Source organism: Papilio machaon, chromosome 3 (genome assembly GCF_912999745.1).
Source record: "Papilio machaon chromosome 3, ilPapMach1.1, whole genome shotgun sequence".
Classification (NCBI taxonomy): Eukaryota; Metazoa; Arthropoda; class Insecta; order Lepidoptera; family Papilionidae; genus Papilio; species Papilio machaon.
In genome coordinates, this window is record NC_059988.1 from 768,428 (window position 1) to 795,571 (window position 27,144).

The following is a 27,144-nucleotide window of genomic DNA, read 5'->3' on the forward strand; positions in this document are numbered from 1 at the left end:
TGAATGTATATTTATATAAGACTATCTGAACTATTATAAAACCTTTCCTTTGAATTCCCAATTTTGAATTGTAATCAATAAACGTAAAAAAATAGTCTGTGATTTAAACGCACAAAACAATACATCCTTGAGATCATAGATTCAAAATTAAAAACATAATTAAGACATCTGTACTACCAGAAACAGAATTGATTAATAGCGAATTCAGAACAGATACTAATGAAATCGAACAAGATGTACCTACAAGTTTAATGTGAAGTGTTTGCAAGTGTGTTGGTTTTACAGTATCTCTGTTATGTTCTCCCCTCTGCTTCGCATTCTGTAATATTTCGGTACTAGATGGGTGCGACAGTTTGGAATCGGTCCAGTCGCGCGCGCGCCTGCGTTTAGGTCGCGGTATACTGATCATATTGGATACCGAGTCTCATAACAAAAATATGCGTGATGAAAAAAATAATAATTCATAGATTGCATGATCGAAGTTGAGACAACAATTGTCATTCAATGTGCAGTTAGTTCTAGATTGTACTAGAATTATGTGTATTTCAATTTGGAAGTGATGATAATTGCTTTGATTTTGTTAAATGATTTCGTGTACTGTGATATTGTTTTGAATATTTTTGGTGAAAATTGAAAAGGTGCATTAGAAGTACAATGAAAAACAAAACAGTGAGATTGTAGCAGTATACAAAATATACCTGGTCAATTTGTGGAAGTTTATATACATTTTATAGTCACTACGAAAATTTCAATTCGGAATATTTTCCGAGTGTCGTGTCAGGTTCAAGCGTGACTCATGTCCACTTCCAACGGCAATAAAACCAAAGAGCAAAACGAAACAATAAAATCCATACTATTCTGAGACCGTAGGCTGAAAAGCGAGCAATTCGACGGACATAAACAAAATGGCTTCGACCCGGCACGCGACACCATTTATACGCCACGGAGTGTTTATTTTTGTTGCTGTCTCTCTCATATTGCCGATGGTGAACGAAGGCGATGCAAAGATATACGACAACACACGAAACTTCGGGAATGAGGAGAAGAGGTTGACGAGAGAATATCATCTAAGGCAAGGGGCACTGCGGGGGCTAATAGTGAAGCCAGGCCGGCAGTACGACCTGCAGCAAGTGGAAATGTTCTTAGGTATACCCTACGCCGCTGCTCCTGTTGGATCCTTGAGGTTTATGCCTCCAGGTAAATGCTTAATTGTTCATCTAGTGTTTTGAAAAGAACCTCACAAAGTGAAAATACTATTGCATATCAAGATATACAATATATGACATATATGACAAGTCATTAAGAAGACATATTCGTACCAAGATGTAATTATTAAGTGATACGATGCGAACACAGCTATTTTTTTTATCAAGGTTTAACTTGCTAGATAAGGCCAGATATTTTTCAGGGGAGAGGAAGGAGTCAGGGAAGCAAGAGAAAGGAATAGAGACACTGGCATTCGCACATTGCTCTCTAACAAACTTTCGGTCGCTTCACTTGTTAGTGCGGATAAACTTAAAATAAATTTCTTGTATTTACTTTTAACAATGTTCAGTTATTTCTTAAATTTCACAACATAAATAAAACCATTAATACACAAAGAAGTCCTAAATAAACAAGAAATAACCGCGTAAGAATATGCTTCACCACGTTTAGGAAATAAAAGGCAAAAATTAAACATTTAATAAGACTTAAAATATCAAAAAATAACGAAAGTATGCTTACTAAAAAGCCGTTTGGACTAGACACCAGAAAAAAATTTACATAGAAATGAAAAGTAAACTCAGACCTCTGAATAATAATGGCATTGGAATTGTAAAATACGCCTGATTTTTTGTGTGAAGTATACATTGTTATACACAATATTGTATAAAGTTAAAAAAGTTACAAGGCTTTGACGGAAAAGAACTTTAAAAAGAAAGAAATAAGCGAAAATAATAATAATCACTTATTTAAATAATAAAGACTCCGGTATTAAAAAAAACTCATTAAGTAGCGTATGTGTTCTTTTAGACCATGTTCTACATTTGTGCTAAATTTCATCAAGAAGTGTTGAGACATTCTGGAGATACCTTCTAATAAACATCCATCAATCTAATCTTTTGCATTTCTGATATCAGTAAGATAAAAATCATCAGTCGAAGTATTACGTAACATCAGTTCATTCGGTAATAATCGAAATACAAAACTGTCTTTAACTAGTTCACCAAAGGAAGTAAGAGATTCCATGACCAGGAATAAACTACCTTTTTTAATTCTAGTAAACTTACTAATATTGTTTGTAAGCAGGTGTCCCCCTTTATTCAAGCTGTAATTTTATAAACAAAAATTATGATAAACCAAAGAAAAAAATCATGGTTTATACACAGATGATTATCGATCAATGTAGATTATACATATTTCAAAATACATCAATAGAAAACAACCGTTAGTCATTAATATTTGTTTTTAATAGAAATTTCCATTGAACTCCATCGTACACGCTTTAGTGCATATCTAACGCCCAGAGTAGGTTGTCTGATGTTCATCTATTGCAAAGTTAATTACTGCTACATAATTTTGCTATTCAAATATCACCTTTATGTATAAAGTGTTAAGGTTAAAATTACAAATATCTTAAATTTTTTCAGTAAGTGCGCCACCTTGGTCAGGTGTCAAAATGGCTACCCGTTTCGCGCCGGTGTGCCCACAATCATTGCCAGTAATAAAGAAAGGAGATCCTCCATCACTAGGAAGACAGAACTACATGAACAAACTGAAGAAATTCCTTAAAGAAGAATCAGAAGACTGTCTATATTTAAACATTTACGTTCCTTATAGAGGTGAGTGTTTTTATATTTCTTAACCAAAAATGTTGTCGTCTGGTGATTAATAATGTTCTCCATCGTCACCTTCCTGCTCTCCTTCGTAAGTTGACACAGTATGCGCTGTTCCATACATCTCTATCAGACATCGTATGTCATCAAAATGCATTCTCTTTTTACCCGTTTCCTCTTTCTTACAGTCCATTCATTACTAGTTTACTACGGTAGTACCTCCTTTACTAGTTTTAATTTTTTCAACGTTGGAATTCATTAATCTAATATGCATTTTGGCTTCACAATTACTACAATATGTATTATTTTTTCACAACCTATGAAAGTAGTAATTGAATGAAACTTACACTGAAGGCTCGTCAAACATTCCAAAGTAGGTCAGTAGTGAAAATAAATGCTATGTGCAAGTCACTAGCTCCATTAAAATGTCTCATTCGTAGGTTCGCTTGGAATTCAAGCAGCCTAATAAGCCATGTCCTAGTGTAAAATTTGCATGCAACGAATGAAACTTATATAAAAATACGTTTAATTTTTATTTCATCAAAATGTGTAGTATTTTAAATGAATGTGAAGACGTGAGCAAAATAAAAGTATCAACGTACTTTCAAGTATCATAGAATAAAATAAAGAGAATCATGTAAAATTTAGTATAGAGCGGACATTAGAAAAAATTTCCCTACAAACTCTATAAGCATTCAGGGATACTCTACCCACTGTAGTGTCATGCTAGATACCTAATAGTAACAATAAAAAGTCTAAAATTCCATACCAAAAATTAATTTAAATCTTTATCGATAAATCTTTTATTATAAAATGTTTATTTGTTTACCTTTTTAATTTAGATGCAAATATTTCAGCAATCCCAGGCATCGCTAATGTTTTTTTGTATTGGACAAACAAAGCTATAAAAAACAGTGCGATTGATCCGGCAACCCAATTTCTAGAGTAAATACACGCCAATCAATCTTTTTGTTGTTCCACCGAAACTCTATTTCTTAAAATAGAATAAATATTTATGCTGTAAATAAGGTATGAAGAATTATATTCTTTCACCTCAATCTTATTGATGTACTTACCTTTCTTAAATTGCTTCTTGGCCTAGATACAAAAAATCTTGGGACATATTAGATTTCTGATTCTTTGTTTTCTGTTTGGTATTTCATAAATTAAGTCACTTTTCTTTTATCTTTGTACTTTATAATGACATTAACATAACATTTTATAAAAAGAAAATTACAAGGTTTTGCAAAAAAAAAACATTTCGTTATGCAACATAATTTCAACTGCAAAATTATTAAAATCAAACAGCGATTCTAATAAATTAATCAAATTTCACAATAAAATACATTTTCAAATACGGAAACTAACCAAATAAAGACTACTACTGTCAATATTCTTAGAAGTAACTAGACAAAAATAAGCTCATTTAAATCACGTTTAACTGCAAATGCTACATAAATTCTCGTTTATTTCCATTTTGTTGAAGCATGTCACCAAACTAGAGTACACATGCCAGCGACTGTCAACGACGGACCATAATCCCCAAATCTAAAATTAACGCGGGACTAGAAAATTTTTGGCGCTATTTAATAAAAACGTTTTACGATTGTGATGGAATTATTAAACGTGTATAAATTTTAAATATTGATAATAACCTATCTAAATAAAATGACTATATGTTTTTTTTTATGCACTCCTAAGCAAGACAGATTGTGATGAAATTTTGGTAGGACATTCATAGGAATGTAGAGAAGGTTAATATGCCTTAAAACTAAGTGTTTTTCAATTTTATGACACACTAGCTGTCGCCCGCGAGTCCGTCCGCGAGGAATTAAAAAAAAAAATAGTAGCCTATCTGTTCTTCCAGACTATGTTCTACATCTACGTCAAATTCCCTTCCCACCTTTTTCTTATTACCAAATGATGGGAAGGGGAAGTAGACTTGGCGGAAGAGGGGACGCATAGGAAGGAGAAATGTCTTCTTTCTGAGCGTCCTCTGCTAAGTTGATTAAGGGTAGGAAAATTACTCATTAAACTATATCTAATCTTAAACATTATTCAACCGAAAGGCAGAAAATATGAACAAAAACGTAAAGAATTCCTAAAGGAAGTTGTACTTTCCATAACTTGGTGTATATTTGAAGTATTCCGAACCTTCAATAATTTATCTTAACAGACAATACAACTTTATAATGAAGTAACTTATTTTAGAGAATTGTTAGTCAAGATCATCTCGAGCGTATTGCGCGCTAAAGTTCCCAAAACCAAGTGACAGATAGCTGTAGTGAGGCGACGTAAGCGTTGATATTTGACATGTCTAGTGCTGCGCCGATACACCGGCACAGTGTTGATTTTTGTCTCTAACACTTACAACTTTTAAGTCATAGCTACAAATATTGTCGATTAAAAATCTATTGGTGGTTTTAATAATTAATGTCTCTTTCTTAGCTGTCGCCCGCGACTCCGTCCGCGTGGAATAAAAAAAAAAATAAGAAGTCTATGTGTTCTTCCAGACTATACTCTACATCTATATCCAATTTCATTAAGAACTGTTGATACGTTCTCGAGATACATTCAAACAAACATCCATTCATTCGCATTTATAATATTAGTAAAAGTAAGATTTTCTAACTCTGTTAATTCCTATAAGTAATATATTTATTATTAAAATTCTTGAACAAACAACAACAGCTTCTGATTACTATAAACTAGCTTTTGCAAGTGATTTCATACTCACGGAATTAAACAATACTTAGTCCATAGACTATGCGTTCTTTCAGACTGTTCTACATCGGTAACAAATTTTATCGAAATCCATTTATAAGTTTTGGATAACAAATATCCATCACTCCATCTATCCACACTTTCCCATTTATAATATTAGTAAGATGTCATTAGTACTTGGTTCGCCAAATATTTACGTATTTCTGAATCCCATTTGGTTTCATTAATTATACACAGCTCGTGTCACGTTGCTATTTTGCCGCCAACTGTTCTACATCGTTATTTGAACGGAGAATTGAGATTGTACTAATTGACAGTATGTCTTGTTGGATTTATTTTTAAAGTAACGCCTATAGCAAACAGCTGCGAAAGCGATCCGAAACCGAAACGAAACCTCTAACTTGTTAGCACATTGAAATACGAATACAAAGAGAAAACGGAACGCTGAGTTTGATATTAGTTTCGTTTTAGCATTAAGAGTATGGTCGGAATTAATTGAATGTATTTAATTTCAAATGCTTCGCGTCGGTTCCAAACGGTTTACGGGTACGGTTTACCCAAAACGTAGTTGCTAAATCAAGTAAGGCACATACATTGTTTGTAAGAAACGGGATTCTTACCACGATTAAATTGTTTGAGTTCCCGATATGTCGGCACAGTGGCATGCACCATGGCCACGGGCTGACTGGTGTTTTGCTGTAGTGTGAATAGATGTCAAAGATATAGATATATCGGTCTATTTTTCTGATTCGGCGACCACTACTACTGTCCGCGTTCTCACTATTCCGCATGTAACTATGCCGATATATTGGGATTTAACCGACTTAATCATGGCAAGAATAAATTTTCTTACTAACAGTATATTAGTAAACACCACTAAAGTTTGAATTTGAGAAAGGCACATCTATAATTTACCTATGTCTATATGATGTGACTTTAAGATAGCATATTATACTCTTTTTATAGCATTCGAATAAGAGATTATGTCGCAGTATAAGTTTTTTAATTAGAAGTAAAGCGAGTTCCAATTTCACATGTGGGTAGACGACTCCTTGAGAATGAGGACAAATCCACCGCAATATTAGTGCCATTTGGCAGATGTTATAGTTCTCGAAATATTTATTAGATTTGCAGGTAAAATACCCACAATTCCTCTTGATATTAATCTACTAGAATTATTAAAGACCTGATATTTAATATTAATTACCAAAAAATTATTTTAACTAAAAAAAAACTATGATCACTTTTCATATGATGATGATTTCAGTGATATAAATAATGCATTTAGTACCAAGAAGAAGTATTTTTAAATTAAATTACGGATAGAAAAGGCGGACGAAGTCGCGGAAGATATATTTCCACTGTATAAATTTCCCAGTTATTTTTTCCGTTCCGATTCGATCCGCATACTTCAAAGTAAGAACACGACAAAATAACCGTGCTATAGTTAAAATATCTTAAAATTTACCTAAAGATAAATAGCCGTGTGTCCCTTTATTACTCCACTAACAAAACTTGTTAAAAGCGACACATCTATTTTCGCTTATGTTAAGAATTTGGACACACGACCGCGACGGATATGTTTAATAATAGATACATAACATATGAATCGATATATGCGCTGGCGCCATCGAATTCGTTAACAGCTCTCCTCTATTTATAATACAAATAAACTGTTTATTACAGTTGTTCTTATTCAAAAAACGTTGACAGATATTAACTAACATTAAAATGAATTACATGTGAATTTTATGTAAGTGTAGTTTGCTTTATTATATTAATGATATTTAGAAACTTTTTAAAAGTGCTTGACTGTTACAAAGTGCTTGTCGTCACCTTCCTGTCCGAATTACTTTTCTACATCTCCATCAGCGGTCAGATCTCAATACATTTCCTTCTTGTACATATTCACCGGTCTGAGCGTCTGTGTCTCAGGGGTTAAGCACTTGACTTGCGATCTGCAGGTCCTGGGTTCGAATCCCGCCATGTACTAATGTGTTTTCGATTTACTTATGTACATATATTCGAGGTTCTTACGGTGAAGAAAAACATCGTGATGCAACCTGCACATATCTGAGAAGAAATTCAATGATATGTGTAAAGTCAACCAACATAGCCTAGACACCCCTAAGTTAGGGTAGGCTCGGAGCCCCTCGGTGGGGACGTATAGAGAGCTGATGAAGATGATGATGATGACATATTCTCACACTATCCATCCATACTTTCTTGGATCGTCCTCTATCTATAAGCCACATTCAAATCTTAATTTAATATTTTGTTTATACGTCGTTTTAAAATATTATAACGATTGTTATAATAACATATACATAATGTTATTTATTCCAGTAGAACAAACTAGTTAATTCAATATATCATGCAAGTTGAATCGAATCCAAAAGGTAAGTCGGAAGTTAGTCATAAATCGTATATGGAAGCGAATTTTCTATTTAACTGCCCGCGTACAATGGAAGCTTTGAACAAAAGCTAAGCTACAATAAAAGCTATGGGCAAAACGAGCGCCTTTCAATTGTTATTGTTTCCACAAAATATATTCTTTTACAATTTCACCTATGCGTCATGTTATGTCAATCAACACGTTACATGCGATCTTATTTTTGATGTGAAACATCTATAGGATTACTTGTAAACCGAATCGTTGAGTTGGCGACGCTTGCCGTGGCGACGGTCGCCAAGCTATACTAAGGTATACATCATATATACCGAACCCGGCCTGAATCCACCATAATATGATGCTTTCCGTCCTTGTCTCCGGGGACTTTCCACAGGATGAAGGAACCCCGATAATTGAACTGATCGGAACCTCGAACATTTTAAATCGTTGCTTTGCATATATATTAAGCTACTAGAGAAACTTCAATATCGTGTTTTAGAATATTGTTAATATTGTTTGTTGTTGAGCGCGACTTCACCATAGCAACGACGTGACAAGAGATAACGAAAATTTGTAGAAAATAAATGTACTTCTTGTGAAGATTTAAGTTTTTATTCATAGAATAAACATTGGTGACCCTGCCGACGTGATGTAAAGGTCCGATTATTTATTAAAATAATCGTCGAAGAATATACATCACGGCAACGAACCGACGCTACCTGGGGACGTTGGAGAATAAAGGCTGAGGGGACAACGTGGTTTACTCGTACCCGACGACTCCCGTTGTGGAAGTAGACCGTTTCCATACGCCAGGCTTCGACGTGGATGGACGTCAAGAACAAATCATTAAGAACAGTTATTACGATAAAGGATTGCTGCATTGGACTTTGACAAACGACAAAGGAAGTAACAATTTTAGTTAAAAACGTAAATTCTAATTTGACTTTTTCCAGTTTAATTTGCCTCCATTTGCTTAATTTCGCTTAGAATCGAAATAAAAATTGATTTCGCGCACTTATGTACGCCTATACATACAAAAAATAAGTATGTGGCGTTCTTATTAAAGAAATCATAGCTACATTATACTTTGTAAATCGCAGTTAGTATATCGGTGTATGCCGACTACTCCAGCTGCCGCCGCTGCACCAGCCTCCAGATCCTGCGTGCTGCTGTCCGTAGTTCTGCCGGTCAGCCGAGTGCGCCGAGCCTCGCTGTCACCGATCACCGCGCCACCGCGGTGTCCGCATCGGGATCAGCTGACTGGCCGTTTTGTTCTTTTAGCAATAGTCTGCGCGGTTTGGCTTTGTTTATTTCGCTTTACTTGGCACGTTATTCGCTCGTACGTATTTTTAATTTATCTTGATTTTAACAATGGCCGAAGACTTAAGGCACTGGTCCGTGCTCGTAGTACCATAAAATCGAGAATTACTATATTCACCAAACATTTTAATAATGTCAAAACGAATGACTATAAAACTATTACTGAAATACAAATTGATGAACTTCAATTTAAACTAGATCGGTTCCAATCATTAATGTCGCAATTTGATGAAATTCAAGGAAAGATCGAAATGTTGTCTTCTGATTCTGAAGAACAGATAAATGAAAGGGATGTTATGGAAGATAATTTTGGTTCATTAATCTGTCAAGTGAAAAAATATATTGAAGGGTTTCATAACTTTCATAATAATGGCGAAAATGATTTGGTAGTTAATTCACATTCATCCAAACACTCCAAATCATTTAATATCAAATTGCCGACTATAGATTTGCCTCACTTTGATGGAAATTCATTAAAATGGTTAGAATTTCGCGATACGTTTAATTCATTAGTAAATGAAAATGACCAAATTCCGGAGATTAATAAGTTTCATTATTTACGTTCCTCGCTAAGAGATGACGCTATTGTCGTCATAAACTCAATTGCTTTTACGGCTGCAAATAATAAATTAGCATGGGAGATGCTTTGTAATAGGTACGATAATACTAGGCTGTTAGTGAATAATCACTTGAAATCATTATTTTCCTTTCAACCTCTTACTAAGGAATCTCACCAATCATTACGTTATATGATTGATTATTTTACCAAAAATTTACGATCACTTAATGTTTTAAATGAACCGACCGATTCTTGGGATACATTAATTATATTTATGATGACGACCAAACTAGATGGCGTCACTAGTTGTAAATGGGAGGAATATAGAAGTTCTTTACCGGACTCTCTCTGCCTGGACGATTTTTATATATTTCTTCGTAATCGAGCTGATATTTTAGAAACACTACAATTTAACAAATCTGATAATTTTAAATACGAAAAAGGTTCTCATAGATATGATCCAAAAGTAACAAGATCCTTTGTAATAACCAATAAACGCACAAATAATAAATCTTGTGTTGTTTGCAAAGGGAATCATTTATTACATAATTGCGATCAGTTTAGAAACATGAGAGTGGAAACTCGGTTGAGTGAAGTTGCCAGACTTAATCTTTGCGCCAACTGTCTGCGACCGGGCCATCGTCCCTCTCGATGCTTTCGTCAATGCTGTCGTCTATGTAACATAAAACACAATACGTTTTTGCATATGGAAGAGGTAGGTAATACTAAATTAATTAAAGATAATGTTCTATCTCATTCTCCAGGCAAAGACAGTGAACTACCTCACTCACCCGGCAGCGTTCACGGCGACGATAATAATACCGAAGTTTCGTTGTCCGCCGTGATGCCCGGCCCAGTGTTATTATGTACTGCGCAAGTCGACGTTTTAGACCCAATCTCGAATAAATATTTTTCTGTTAAGGCGCTTTTAGATAATGGCAGCCAGTCGTCGTTTATTTCACAAAATCTGCAAAGGAAAATAAATTTATCCATCTCTGAAACCAACTATCCGATTAAAATATCTGACATTAATAATAATATAAGTAATATTTCTCAGCAATGTACATTACAAATTAAATCTCGTATTAATAATTTCCATGTAAACGTACCTTGTCATATTATACCGCAAATAACTACAAGACTACCATGTGTAGAAATAGATATATCGACGTTCAACTTACCAGCGAACATTGAGCTAGCTGACCCGAGCTTCTTTAGTCCCTCCGACATCGATGTGCTACTGGGAGCGGACGTGTTTTGGGAGATCGTACGCGATCAACAAATAAGACTCGGGCGAAACAAGCCCACTCTTCAGGAGTCCGAGTTGGGGTGGTTGATATCTGGACCAACCGGTGTAGGTTTTGGACCCCTTAATAAGGCTTGTCATTTTACACGCAATATCGAGACTTCCCTATCGTAATTAATAAAGAATTACAACGTAACGTCAAACAAGTAATTAATAAACTATCAGAAGCTTGTTTGCCATTGCGGAAGTTCCGTACGAATGTACCTGATATTTTCAATGATATCCCTACAACCAATGACGGTCAGGATTTCTGTAAAGAGTCTACGGTTCTAGGTCTTAACTGGTCTCCTCAGACTGATACGCTACGTTTTTTAACTACGAGCGACGTTGATCCAATCTTTACTAAACGTAATATTCTTTCAACATCGTCAAAACTATTTGATCCTCTTAGTTGTTGTCAGCTACCACTATAATTCCCAAAATGTTGCTACAAAAATTATGGCTGCTAAAAACGGCTGGGACGATTCTATTCCAAATAAAATCGCGAAAGAATGGCAAGATTTTTTTAGTAATTTACACGCTTTATCCACCTTTGATGTTCCTAGGCACGTCGCTTGTCAGGCTCCAAATTGTATGGAATTACATTGCTTCACGGATGCTTCGCAAATGGCTTACGCAGTGTGTTTGTACCTCAAGTCCACTGACAGATTAGGCAGGACTGCAGTCCATCTGTTTTGCGCCAAAACAAAGGTAACCACATTAAAACCTGAATTGACTATACCTAGGCTGGAGTTAAAGGGTGCTCTATTAGGTGCGCGATTGCTTGCCAAGGTTGTGAGTGAATTGAGTACAAATTCATTCATTCTATGTTTACGCCGATTCATATCTAGACGCGGAAAACCACGAACGATACACTGTGACAACGGCACGAATTTCGTAGGAGCGAATAACGAGCTAGGTCGAATGCTTAAAGCCGCTAACGGGTCTGTCACTGACTTCGGTGCCGGTGAGGGTATAGAGTTTAAATTCAGTCCCGCGTATGCACCTCATTTTGGCGGTATCTGGGAGGCTGGCGTAAAGTCGGCAAAATTTCATTTAAAACGTACGTTAGGACCAGGGATTAGCTTAACTTTTGAAGAGTTGACTACCCTTTTCTCTCAAATTGAGGCTATATTAAACTCAAGACCGCTGACACCTCTGTCTGCGGATCCTAACGATTTTACTGCTCTAACACCTGGCCACTTCCTTATCGGACGTCCTTTGTCGTCTTTACCATCTCCAATAACAACCAAGATGTCTATTAATCGGTACCAGCAGCTGGAGCGCTTGAGACAACATTTCTGGTCAAGGTGGTCCAGAGAATTCTTATCCGAGCTTCAGCAGAGGGTCAAATGGAAACAATACAGTAGAACAGATATAAAGATTGGCGACATGGTGGTGGTGAAGGACGAGCAACCACCGATGAAGTGGATACTGGGACGTATTCACGCACTGCACAATGGACCAGACGGAATATGCCGAGTCGTTGATGTAACAACATCCAAGGGCGTCATCAAGAGAGCCCTGAACAGGGTCTGCTATCTGCCTACAAAGGATTCCTATTAGCTTCTTGAAACCACAAGTTTCAAGGGAGGGGAGTATGTTAACGACGAATGAGCGCGACTTCACCATAGCAACGACGTGACAAGAGATAACGAAAATTTGTAGAAAATAAATGTACTTCTTGTGAAGATTTAAGTTTTTATTCATAGAATAAACAATATATATATATATATATATATATTGTTATTTTAATAATATTACCTTTATGCATATTGTACACACACGATGTTTCACATCTGCCAGGCGTCCCGTGACGGATTACATTTTTTTATTAAAAATTTGATTTTTCGAATAAAAATAAAAAATTAGCAGCATCTATTGGTAAATAGTGTAATTATTAGGAAAATGGTGATTGAAACAAAACGTTTGTTGTCGTTCGAATATACAACAATAGATGGCACTTTTACAAAAGTTTAATTTCGATATCTACTAGCCAGTCCATTGTCAGTTTTTTGAAATTTTTAAATTTAATTTTTACAAAAAAATTACGATATTCGGTATAAAGTAGTAATTTTTATTACGATAATGTTAAAATTTTAATAAAATAATTTATTTTACTTTTCATAGCTAAATTTAGTTAGCTGCCATCTATTGTCGAATAGCAACATCATAAATCCTCAACATTTTTGTCAATTTGACGAAAGCTTTGAGTGTCACGTAGATGGCGATATTATTCAAAATATAACTAACGTTATTTAAAAACCTTTTAACCAAAAATTATGATCCATCACGTCATATTTGTCCGACTGATAAGGGTGTCAAGTTTTTGAGGGTATGTAAATTATGTTATTTATGTCACAAACATTATACTATATTCCGAAAACTGTTTTTTCTTATTTCACACATCTTTCCATAAATTTACTAACATAAATTAAAAATTATTCAAAGGAATGAGGTTGAAAATAATATATCGCATTAACTTAATTTTGCAAAATGGTTATTACTATTGAATTGAATCGTGCAGCTTGGGTCGAGTAAAGCATTGTTATATCAAAGTAGAACCATAATTCCGAGTGGCGAGTTTCATTCAAACGCGCCTTTGATCTTCTCTAAACAATCAAATCACAAAATGCATTAGCAAGGAATCCTTTTAACTCGTGTAATTATAGACAATAGCTTCATTACGTGTTACATGTTTTATTATGGAATAAATAAAAAATAAACATTAACTGTAATAAAATTAACTCAGCAGTTCAACTGCAACCAAACAAAGGAAACTACATTTTTCACACAGATTTCATTCTTCGGGTTCAACCTGACTCATTTTGGTTTGCATGGTACATATTGAAGACTTAGATTATGAACAAAGAACGTTCTGTACAAGAATTAAACCACAACATATCGACGCTGGAAAGCGTAAACGCTGTAACTCCGAAAGTATAAACTTTACAGGAGAGCCAAAAAATCATAACTCGTGAGCTGATACGACAACAAGCATGCGGTATTTAGCAATGTTGTGTAGTTTGTGCTAACCTATAATAAAATCATTATCGTTTGATAATGGTTGAAATTATTAACGTGTGAAAAACATATTCGCGATTTCAAGGGTTACAACGTTTATGCTTTCCAGCGTCGATATATAGTTCAAACACACATGCACACACTCACACACACACCATTGTAACTTTCAATAGGATTACCATACATTTTTAAAATCATACTCATGTTGTGGAGTGTGAAGGGGGGGTTGATCAATCACATAGGGTATACATAGTTTGGACACCAGTCGCCTACCTAAAGGGGAAGAATAATAAAGTTATTTTATTTTTTATTTATATCCGGGGTTACGGATCAATGTTACCGGATTCAGTTACGTCGCCTTCCGGTTTTTATTGAAACTTATATTCCTAAACACGATTTAATTATATTGTAGATCCAATTCTAAGCATTATTAAGGTTAATCAACGTATAATCAAAGATTTATAGAAGACAAACATTGAAGCAAAGTTCATCAAGCATTCCGACTATCGGATGTTCGGCGAAACTTCTCCACTTTGCAACCGATACAAATAGCGGTCAATTTACTTCGCCGCTAAATTTACCTCATAAGAAACGTTTTCCGGCCAAATGGAGGGACCGTAATAGATGCCCGTAATGGAGGCTCCCCATTTATTTGACTTATGCCAACTCAGCTCTTCTTATATGAGTAAAGTTACATCATCTAACTTTCATTTAGTTAGTTACTAACTCTGACAATTTATTTTATATCGGATAAAACTTTTATATGTGAAGAATAGTATGTTTTGTCGTTCTCAATTAATCAATTTGTTAGTGCTTGCAATTAAAATCTTTACAAGTCTTATAGCGAAATCATTAGGGTTTAAATATATTTATTATATGTCTTAATAATCTCGATAAGCAAACATACGATATTCTAAAATTATTATATTTTTGTTTTCAGAACAAAAATCAAAGAAATTCCCGGTACTGGTGTTCATACACGGCGACTCCTTTGAATGGAGTTCAGGGAACCCTTACGACGGCAGAATACTGGCTGCTTATGGCAATATTATGGTTATCACTGTCAACTTTCGTCTCGGAATACTAGGTAGGTACATCTAATATATAAAATTCTCGTGTCACAGTTTTCGTTCCCGTACTCCTCCGAAACGGCTTTACCGATTCTCATGAAATTTTGTGAGCATATTCAGTAGGTCTGAGAATCGGCCAACATCTATTTTTCATTTTTTTTTTAACTGCGCGCGGACGGAGTCGCGTGCGACAGCTAGTCTTATATATAACGTATCCATGTCACAATGTTAGTTACCGTACAACTCCGTAACGGCTTTACCGATTTTTACCAAATTTCATATGCGTATTCAGTAGATCTGAGAATCGACTACTATCTATTTTTCATAAACCTATTAAATTTTTTTCAACTGCGCGCGGACGGAGTCGCGGGCGACAGCTAGTAAATATATATAATGTGAGTTTCCATTGCCGAAACTTATTCTAATTGTTGCATGTATATGTTTATATGTACATGGAGAATAAGCAAGAAACATCGGTGTTACAGATCTAAGATCTCACATTCAGAACTGAGGTCTATAGTAATTCACTAATTAGACGAAATGCAGTATTATATTTCACGTCTGTATTAATTTGGAACACTGACTGTTGAACTGCTTGTTGCTGCTACTTCTAATAAGAATAATATAATGTTATTTCTAGGTTTCGTAAAGCCAAGTCTGACAGAGCACGAGTACGGCAACAATGGCCTTCTCGACCAGCTGGCGGCGCTCAAGTGGATCAAGGACAACATTGAGGATCTGAGCGGCGACCCTGACTCCGTCACACTAATGGGCCACGGCACCGGCGCTGCCTGCGTTAACTTCCTCATGCTCTCACCCATCTCTAACGGTAATTGAAGCTAGTGCTGCATCAAACTCCAATATGTTCAGATATAACAATACAATGAATTCATAATGATGTTTTACTTTTTGTACTACTGTTCAGCCTGGCAACAATTGCATTTTTTATCCATGTAAGGCATTATAGTCAAGTGGAACTTATCATTGCCGTTCAATTATTATTGTAACTTATATACCGATTATTCAGTTCAATAAAGTAAGCACATTTGGATATTTTATCTAATTTTTCCGCATACAGTAGAAGGCATTTTAGAAGAAAAAAGTCTAATATTGGACTGACACAGGCTGATAATGATATAATTATTTACAGCGTTGTTCCACCGAGCGATTCTGATGTCGGGTTCGGCGCTGTCGGACTGGGCGATGACTCGCGACCCAGCTCAGTACACCTTGCAAGTCGCCCAGGGTCTCGGCTGCAACCCCACCTCCAAGCACATGATGACGTGCTTGCAGAACAAACCGTTAGTAGTCGATGTACCTATTAAAATAATATGTATCAATTAAGTTTCGGTCATTTTCTGACACACAACAAAAAAATTGTTAGGATTATTACAAATATTATTCACTTCTCTAAGCTGCTATAAGCTTTGTTGGAACAAAGTTTAACATTGAAACGATATCACTGATGAGATTTGCATGTTAGAAATAAAGTTTATTTCAAGATCTTTGTTTTATAGTTCGATAAGATATGAAATCAATTATTTAATTTGCTGTTGGATAAATGCTATTATAGTGTTGAACACTTCCTAGCTGACAATTTACAAAATGTTGACCTAATAATAAATAAATAATTAATGACTAAAATAATCCTACTAATATGATTTTATATAATAAGGTTAAATTTGCATTCAATATAATATTTGCATGCCATACGTGGCAGAATATGTTTTTTCGTCTAATCATGTAACACCATTTGTACCATATTCTGGCAAATAAATTGATTATTATTATTATTATTATTATGGAGCAGATATGCTTCTTAACATCGTAACGTAACTATAAGAATCAGAGCTCGACATAAATTATGCATTAGCTGCCGAACACTCCGCCTTCCTTTGTGATAAGATTTGTGAGACATCTTACAGCTTCGTATAAATTTGGAGATGTACATAATTTGACCTTTGGGCCCTAACTATAGAATTGAAGCGTAGCTGTGAAAAATATATTCTATTTCTACATTATACATTTATCATCGTTACGGTAAAGGAAAACATCGTGATGCACGCTTCTATATGCGAAGAAATGTAAAGATGAGTGTATACATTCAATCCTCATTGTCAGAGTGGTTGTCTGGCCTAGTCTTTTCTTATATGGTATAATTCGAGCCTCCTCGTTTGGGATGTAACATAGAATGAGCTGACATTTCTTCACAAACAGATTCATCTTTTACTTCTACGATACACATTACAGATTATATATAATCTTTAAAAAGTTTCTTTGAATAGTTTTTTTTTTTCAGTTTATCTGATATAAAGAAAGTACAAATCCTGGCTCGAGAATTTGAAACGCCGCTCGGTCCGAGCGTCGCCGGATATTTCGTGCCCAATGAACCGGAGAAAACAATGGAATCATTTCCCAATTTACTAAGCAAGTGAGAATTATAACCTCTCTAATGTTTCAATTTAAAAGTTAATACGCTGTGGTCAGATTAATTTGATTTTTTCATAAAGGTTTCTATTCCTTTTAATAAATATAAAAAATCAACTATTGATTATGCTGTAGTTATAATATTTGAAGACTATATTCATAACATATTTGTATTAAGTTTTCTTATTAACTTTAAGTTTGACTGTAAAACATCTAAATTCATCATCATCATCATTATCAGCCTTTATCTGCCCACTGCTGGCCATAGGCCTAGCCCATTGCTTTCACAATACGCATAAATTATATTCTAAATCAATCCGTTCATATAATGCTTTATCCTTTTTCAGATATCAATTACTAAGTGGTGTAACAGAATTAGAGAGCTACCATGACTTTGGTGTCATAGAATTAGACTCTGGAATTTTAGAAAATCAAAGAGATGATTTCATAAAGAAATACATGAAAATAACTTTCGAAGGAGCCGAACAAGAAGCAGTGAAAGATATACTTAAGCAGTAAGTATAATTAGATAATAATGAGAAAATAGCACTAGGAAGTGGATTGCTAGAAGGACAGGATGTAAAGGAAAAGGAAATCTCTAGTATTCTTTTCTTGTGCATCATCTTCTCTGTCAATTTAAGGGGCAGTGCATCTGTTTTCTCAATTGCAAAAATCTCAGAGCAACAGTTACTTCTTAATTTCAGTGATACCAAGAGACGCTGTTTGCTTGTTTGCTACCTTCTGGTATAAAGAAGTAGAATGTGAAAAGTATTCTAAAAGAAAAATACAGCAGGAAACGTGTTATATACCTTTGTCTTCATCTTTCCAGGTATTCCAAGTCGAAGGCGGACCCGCAACGTTGGAATGTTGATACGAATCGTGACGTCATACTTGACTTGTTTAGTGATGCGAGGACATTAGCTCCCATGATCAGTTTTGCTAATTACCAGTCAAAAGCCAATCGACAATCGTACTTTTATGTGTTTGGACATAATTCAATAAGTACAGAGTACGCAGCGGTAAGTGGTTGTTTAAGTATTAAGTACTAGCTTTTACCCGCGACTCCGTCCGCGCGGAATAAAAAAAAATAGAAAACGGGGTAAAAATTATCCTATGTCCTTTTCCTGGTTCTAAGCTACCTGCCCACCAAATTTCAGTCAAATCGATTCAGCCGTTCTTGAGTTATAAATGGTGTAACTAACACAACTTTCTTTTATATATATAGATTATCTGCGTTAAAATGAAATTGAAGAAGTAAAGATTGCCTACATAATTTTCATTATTGTGAGATTTATTCAATTTTCTTCGTCATTACAGGACTAACAATATTTTAATATGGGTAAGAATTAAATGAGCAAACTTGGCACTCACTGGTAATGGTTTACAGATTTCATGTCACATGTGAATTCTTTTCTCTACATCATTAAAAAATGCGCAAACTTGGAATGCAGTATTATGTGGATTTAAATACATGTATTTCTGATTTTTTATTCATCATTAAAATATCAATTTCGCGTCGTTTTATAGTCCACTTGAATTAATCAGTTCATCTCGCGAAGCAGCGCCATTAACCTGATTAATATTTATATAGCTATTGAATATGTTTATAAAAACTTTCATTAGTAGGAAATATTTATCCGCATTTTATATTTATTTCAATTATGTGTATGCACATTTTCTTATTTATACCTGGAATCTGTATTGTTCTATTTGATATTTATAAAATAAAACATGCATTTGTTATTAAATTTAGTTCAAATGTTTATTTTGACCCAATAGTAAAGGATGTTATTTTGTACATTTAAAGTTATACTTGATTTATCCAGTACTATTTTCGTCAGAATAATTATTATTCTAAAGACAAGGTAAGTTAAGTGTAAACAAGTAAAGTTTGCCAAACGATGTTTCAGCTAAACAAGAGTGTTCATGGAGAAGAAATGCCATACGTGTTAGGCATACCGCTCGGAGGAGCCAACTCTCATTTCCATACTGAGTACACTCCCCAAGAAAAGTTACTTAGCGAGGTTGTCATGAGATTGTGGACCAACTTCGTTAAAAACGGGTAAATATTCAGCTACATTTAGCGAAAAAAATTAACAATAACGATATATCTAAGTGAAGTATATAACAAATAGTTGTACAGATTAAGAAAAATTCTTGTCTGGAAAACGAAACATCTAAATCTAAAAAAGTGTTATTTACACAGGTCACCCAACACACAGAGCGTGAATGAATACTATTCTCTGGATCGAAAACAATGGTCACTTTACAATGTTGAATGGCCCGAGTACACAGAAGCGCAGCAGCCATACTTAAGACTAGGTAATTTTCAAAGTTCTTGAAATATTTATTGGTTCAAAATGTATAACTAATATTTCTCGCTTTAATTGTATGCATCTTATAAATGTTTAATTGTTTTGAATTTTGCAGACATTCCACCATCAATAAGCAGTTCATACAGAAAAAACTTCACCAAATTTTGGCTAGAAACATTACCTAATAAAGCAAAAAGATATGTGATAGATCCTTTATTTGAGTACACATCAAGACCAACTACAGCAAAACCTAAAACTACACATAGGATTATAGGTTAGTTTTCAGCAATTTAGTTTTAATATTTTGCAATAAAGAACCAATCCAAGAGCTTAGAAGTGAACCTAAAAGTAATATTGTCTATTTATTTCAGATCCTATAAGAAAAATATGGTCACCTCAAATAAGTAATCCTCCGTACTATTCGACTTCTTATGGTAAAATACGCCCGATCTCGCAGCCGGAACATAGACCAGACACGAATATGATATATCGAGAAATACAGTCAATAAAAACACCATCCAGGCCCATTCCACCCGGTCTAATGGAAAAAGTCGTTCACAATACTTATACGACGACTGCTAAGCCTACGACATTAAACAATATGCCCGTAAAAACTTCCAGCGCGACCGTAACTCTTATTGTTACATTGGGAATTCTTTTCTTAGCTGTTAATGTCGGAATATGTGCTGTGTTATATTTCAAGAAGCGACGAATTAGATTGCGTGAAAGGACCTTTGAAACGACGCATCATTCTCGTGCCGATATTGGTGAAGTCGATGTTATTGGACAAAAGTGTTCCAAAGATGATAAAAGTGCACTTAAAACACTTAAAAATAGTTGTAGCGTTATTAAAACTATTGGACTTAATAAAATGAGAGGCAGCACAAATAGTAAGAAAAATAAGAAGAAACAAGAACCTTGTAAAACTCCAAAATCTGATGATTCTGGGGGTTTTCGTGAAAGATTTCAATTGAGAAGACATCTATCTACTAGTACTTTAGATGCTAACACTAAAGTTAGAGATTGGATAACCAATGAAGTTATGCATAGATGTTCTCCAAATATACTGAGAAAATCTAACTCAGAATTGGATACTGCTAAAAGTATAAATGTTAGAATACCATTCACAAGATCTGAAGAATTACTATCAGATGGTAAAAAGAACAATAAAGATGGTTTAATTATAAGTGACAGTGTTACACCAAAGAATTTGCTGTCGAAAAATTACCGTAACAATAAAACTAAAACTTCAGAAAAAACTACATCCACGTCTGCATTAGGTTCGCACTCTTCAATAGGTAGTAATAAACAGTCATTGGTTAGTAAACATACTACAAAGTCAAATGATTCCCTGAAGAGTAAAGGAACTGAAAGTATCAAGTCCAAGAAAGTTTCTGTGGCAATTGACGCTACTCCTGGTGCACGTACAAGTTCTGTTTTAAAACAAGAACCTATAGAATTTTCTAAATCACTTGATTATACAATGGATGAAACAAAACAAAACAAACTACAACGATCAAAAACTGAAGGAGATTTCAAATGCGAAGGAAGAAAAGAAAACGAAAATAAGACTTTTACTAATGTGGTTACACTATCATTGAAGCAAGAAACGCCGCTGAAAATATCCCATAAACATTCATCGTCAGATCCCGTTACCGACGTTAATTACGAGTTATTGATGAGGGAAAAAATGAATTTGGGAGCCAACGTATTTGATGTTCTGCCTCCGGTAACATTTCGAAATGACATAAACGTTACTTCAAAAGACAATGTTCAACAAGAACCCTTATCACCTGAGGAATCACTGATGATTATTAAAAGAAGAAATTTCCCGAAAGTGTTACCAGATTTTCCAAAAGCACAAAAAAGACTATCATTACAACCTACAAATCTGCAAACATTTAGGAATTTTCAAGGGAATTCAGAAAATATTTTTGAAAAACCTAAAGTTCCGCCTCAACCTCCACCGCGTACGACAACATTGGAACGACGACTTGCCTATCAAAATTCTAAGCCATTTTCTTCATTCGGCATTAAGTCGAACACTTCAAATTGTGAACCAAAGTCAGTACAAGATTATGAAAATATAGAATCCCTTCCGACGTGTTACGATGATTTCAAAAACTCAAAAAAATCTTTTGAAAGTAATTACAGCATAAATGACCATCGACGGGAATACCCAAAAGTTATAATAGCATCTAGTGATGTCCCCAGTAATTCAGATACAAAAATCTTAATACAACCTTCATATAGTCAGGTTGAAATATCGACAAATGTACCACGAGTTAGATTACCAGATGATTTTCACTCGCAAACAACTGGATCTATTAAATCATTTACATCTATTTGTTCAGATGATAATGTAGAAGACGAAGATGACGATTTTCTTGAAGATCTCGCTGAAGATAAACTTATTCAAGAGTTAGTAGGAGGAGTAGAATCACCGACCAGTTCAGTAACATTAGATTCCAAGGGACCAGAAACAATATTCGAAAAAAGACTAGAAATCGTACCTGTAAAATTAAATACAGTCCAGGTGATGCCTAAAGAAGATTACATTTGTGTCTCAGATTTCTTTCTACCCGGTATTAGTGATACAGAAAAAACTGCACAAATTAAACCTAATTTTGGTTTGAATAAGCTTCAACAACGAAGTGAAAGTATTAATAAGCCTCTAGAAAAAACTGTCAAAGTAAAGCAAAAAAAGACAATCAATCCTACTGTAATTTTAAACAAAACTTTAAAGAGTTGTAAAAGTGACAGTATTAGAAATGACCCAACAACAAAACTAGAACATTCTAATTCAGGATCCTCCAATGACACAGAGACCAGTACTGGGACTGTAAAAAAAGTTGACTTAAAACAGTAATATTTTACAAAATAATAAAAAGTCTGCACTAATAGTGTTTCTCATCGACACAAGTTTTATCTGTAATTATTCCTTTATGTACCTAGATTTATAACTAGAGATCTTTTATAAAAGGTGATTATAATAATGCATTTATGAAATAAACACATTTATATTCCATAATTTGTGAATGTGATTTATAACCCTTCTAGTCGTTTCATTTTCACGTTATAAAAAAAAATGAACAATAATGTACAAATAAATTTATTCCTTAAAGATACTAAGTAGTTCTGGTAGATTAAGCATTAAATCTTGTTGTTTTATAAATAAGCATAGGTTTGGTGTCGTCACTTTATGAAAAATTGGTATGTACGTCGGAAAGTTTTAACGACAAATCCACAATTCATTCAGACATTCCAGAGCATCGGTGGCGCAGTTGTTAAGCACTTTACCTGACTGGACACGATCTCCGCCATGTAGTCTTGAACGAAAACATCGCGATGCAACCTGCACCTATCGAGGAAGAAAATTTAAAGACATATGTGAAGTCAACCAACTGTCTACGTACTGGGCAAGCGTGGTCTACAACGCCAGAACAACAACATCTGTTTCACGAAGTGGTCGGCCCGATTGGCCTAGTGGTCCGGGTGGTCTAGTTATCCTGAGTTAGGTAGACTCCTGGCCCATCGGCGGGGACGTATAATTGACTGATGAGATAATGGACGTTCTATTCAATGTACCCGTGATCTTTCTAAGTAAACATAGTGTTTTAGATTACATACGTTACATAATTAAGCTTCTTTATGTCATCATTTTATGAAATAGTATAAAACACAAAATAATGATACACATAAAAGTGGTCGTAATAATTTATGGTTACAGCTTATCGTAAGTGTAGTGTTTGTGTCTATGGAATAGATACAATTCACTGTCTCATGTACCACACTGGAAGGGACGGCTGTCTCTGGGTAGTTGAGTGACGAACGCGGTACGAAGCGGACGTGCGCCTGCGCTCCAGTGTGGTAGTGGTGAGCCAGTGTCTGTCCTTAATCATCTTTAGGGACCCTATGGTCCTACAAATGGCGACGAGGTGAAAAAAAAAAAAAAAAAAAAAAAAATAGAAAATTGGTAACTATGTCCGTATTTTGCGCCCTAAGTAATAAAATACTTGTGTGTAAATTAAAACATTGCAATCAAGATATTTAATTTTATGCCTAAAAGTAGAGTACAATTATTATAGATTTCATAATAGAAGAAAGATGACAATATGATATGGGGAACATTAGTTTACAGTATTAACCGATTTTATAAGTTGTATACGCGTAAAATAGTAATGATGATATATTGCAAGCATGCGATATCACTTCCGCCGTATCTATTTATTATGATGAGTAGGAATATTTGTCTATTAAAGTTTAGTTCACAAAAATATTAATTGTCAATAATATTTACAAATTATTACAGCTAACTGTAAAAAAAATTAATTGTAAAAAAAGCGATTGAAATTATTGTAAATTATTATACCTTCGAGTACTAACAATATCAATCTTCATAAGTGTAAGGAACGTCAATAAAAGGCGGGGTCAACGGGTGGCCTGATTTATTTGTAAAGATGTTTTAAATCTGTTATATTAATCTACTCACTATTTGGTCATCAAATATTCTCTGTAACGAGACACATCAAATGCTACAATAAGTATCAACTGACATATTTATTTTGTTCAGAAATAATTATATTTCTGGCAAAGGTATTTGTGAATCTTCTTCAACGAACCGTTCTAGGATCTAAGACAGTGTCATACGAAATATGGGTCTATTATCTATTAACTGCAACTAAGTATTTCACGTAAAATGACAGGTACAGGCCGTATTTTGAAAATCGGCTATCATTTTAACTAAAACTAGCTTTTACCCGCGACTTTGTCCGCGCGGAATAAAAAGGATGGAGAGCGGGGTGAAAATTATCCTATATCCGTTTCCTGGTTCTGGGCTGCCTGCCCACCGATTTTCGGTCAGATCGATTCGGCCGTTCTTGGGTTGTGAGTGGTGTGACTGATACGACTTTCTTTTATATATATAGATAATACAGATATGTAGTGCTCTGGATTTCCATTAAATTGGAGATATATATATCTTCGTCTATTTTGGATATCCATTAAATTGGATATATGAATGCATAAATAGGTAAACCTAATAAGGTACCTTCGGAGTATTGAAAAGTATACATTTATAATTTGGATTTCTATTAAATTAGAGATATTCTAAACTATTTTATTACATTGTACAAAATGAAATCCATTAGATTGAATTTAATGTGTCTCCGACTTCTTTTAAATAAGAAGCATTAGAAAAAACAAAAGAACTTTCATTAAATTGAAGGTATTTTAGATTTAAATCGAACATTTTCAGTAGGAAGCAGCTGAACGACTGCTAAAAAGAGAGGTATATTATTACAATAGCGAAGATAATTTGTTTGTTTACAACAAAAAAAAGTATATGCTAAAACGAGAAAAAATGAAGAAAGAGATAGAATAATTGTGTTAGTGTAATTATGATTTTTGCGTATATAGAAAGATTGTTTTAAAATTTATCGAATGTTGTTGAAAATAAGTCAAAACATATTCTTACTAATTGACTATAACGATTTTATAGGTGATAAGAAAGATAGAAGACATCACCCGCAATCGGTTGTTTTCGTTATGTCGTGGTCATGTGACGTACACTCTGTACACTGAGAGCAATTTAACTTATTTAACATATAACATTAGATCCGACGATATATCATTAGATGCTAGAAGTTATCGATGGCATCTCAGTTGTATAGTTTGATGCGTTGAGATGTATCACTGGATTGGTTATATAGTTTATTTATCAATGTTACAATAAGTTCCCTCTGATGTTAAGAAGTGTTATTGATAAACCTATGTTAATAAATAAAAAAGTAGTTAATACTAAAGTCTGTTCGTGGGTCCTTAGCAAAAAAATATATATATATATATTACCAAATTATACGTAAAATTAAATGTTCAATTGTGGGAGCATGAACAAATGAATATACGGGTGCAAATAGTAACAGATACATGTAAATACTGCACAAAAGTTTGATTATTTTCTTTTGAATATTACCAGGTCTCACAGTTTAATAGAAAATTTGTGTTGTCTAAATTTAGTTAACTCTCTAATTCCGTGACGTCGGAATGTCGAAAAAAAAAATGACTGAAAAGGTCATTTGTCCATCATTGTCAGTGTAGCATACTAGTGTAGTAGTAGTAGTAGTAGTATACTCAGTAAGTGTGTGTAACTAGTGCACGCTGTCATGTGTATTGTACAGGCAGTAGTACATCGGCCCAATCGTCAAAGTTTTATTTGAATTTAAAATATAACTAAACTATAGATAGGTTTAGCGTTCGTCCGTGATTTCGTAAGCGCGGAAAAAAATATAGCCTAGGTTCTATTGATAGTCTCGACAAAATCGGTCCATGCGATTCGGAGATTATTCATATGGCCATTTGCCTGATTGTCCCTTATAATATAAACAAAAATTAACTTTAACTGTCAACTTTAACTTGCGTTAAATTTTTATTAATTAAAGGCTTTAACGATTAACGAAGTTACATTTTTATTTAACGAATAATAGATTAACGAAGTTAACTTTTGCTTAACTGTGCCCACCTGTGACCAGGATCATAACAAGTTCACAAATTATTAACATCCTGAAGGAACTCTTTAGTCGACTGGGCTATCCACATTCAATCACTGCAGATAATGGCCAGCAGTTTGTAAATGAAGAGTTTAAAACTTTTTGTGAAGATTGCAACATTAAACTTTTAGTACTGTTCCATATTGGCCACAAATGAATGGGGAAGTTGAGCTTCAAAATAAAGATATCTTAATGTGCCTTAGAATAAGTGCAAGCGAAAAAAAAAAAAAACACGAATATAAGAGAAACATTATATTAGTATTTTGTGATGTATAACTGTACTCCTCACTCTGTAACAGGAAAGACCCCTTCAGAACTTTTCTTTAAACGAAAAAATAGGGATAAGATTCGATGCTACATGATATTATTATTATTATTCGGGTTAGTTTCGACATACAACATTTTTCAATTATTTAATTCAATACTTAATTTTGACATTAAGCTTGAGTGTTGTTGATACGCCGGCTTGATAATACATCATGGCGTCAGCCGGAACGCTGAGTGATTAGTGAATTGATACATACTTAAACCAATGATCTTATGACTTATGATAACATTGATACTTAGTAAAGCAACAACTGCAATTTTTTTTAAAAAAAAGGGAAATGGATTAGCTAAGTGTGCATTTGAATAATGCATAATTATCATGATTAAATAGTAAATA

At 34.3% G+C, this 27,144-nt stretch overlaps 2 protein-coding genes across 2 annotated transcripts; both read left to right on the forward strand.

The window, feature by feature from the left end:
• Window positions 1–579: 579 nt before the first annotated feature.
• Window positions 580–22,940, forward strand: LOC106716590. The gene is made up of 12 exons (XM_014510128.2): window positions 580–1,197; window positions 2,631–2,822; window positions 15,061–15,207; window positions 15,831–16,019; window positions 16,341–16,491; window positions 17,490–17,621; window positions 17,965–18,132; window positions 18,447–18,636; window positions 19,528–19,679; window positions 19,824–19,939; window positions 20,048–20,206; window positions 20,304–22,940. The coding sequence occupies exons 1-12, from the start codon at window positions 906–908 to the stop codon at window positions 22,799–22,801; spliced, it is 4,386 nt and encodes a 1,461-aa protein (XP_014365614.2). The 5' UTR covers window positions 580–905; the 3' UTR covers window positions 22,802–22,940.
• LOC123723508 lies at window positions 8,973–12,669 on the forward strand. The gene is made up of 2 exons (XM_045686318.1): window positions 8,973–10,765; window positions 12,500–12,669. The coding sequence occupies exons 1-2, from the start codon at window positions 9,048–9,050 to the stop codon at window positions 12,660–12,662; spliced, it is 1,881 nt and encodes a 626-aa protein (XP_045542274.1). The 5' UTR covers window positions 8,973–9,047; the 3' UTR covers window positions 12,663–12,669.
• Window positions 22,941–27,144: the final 4,204 nt, after the last annotated feature.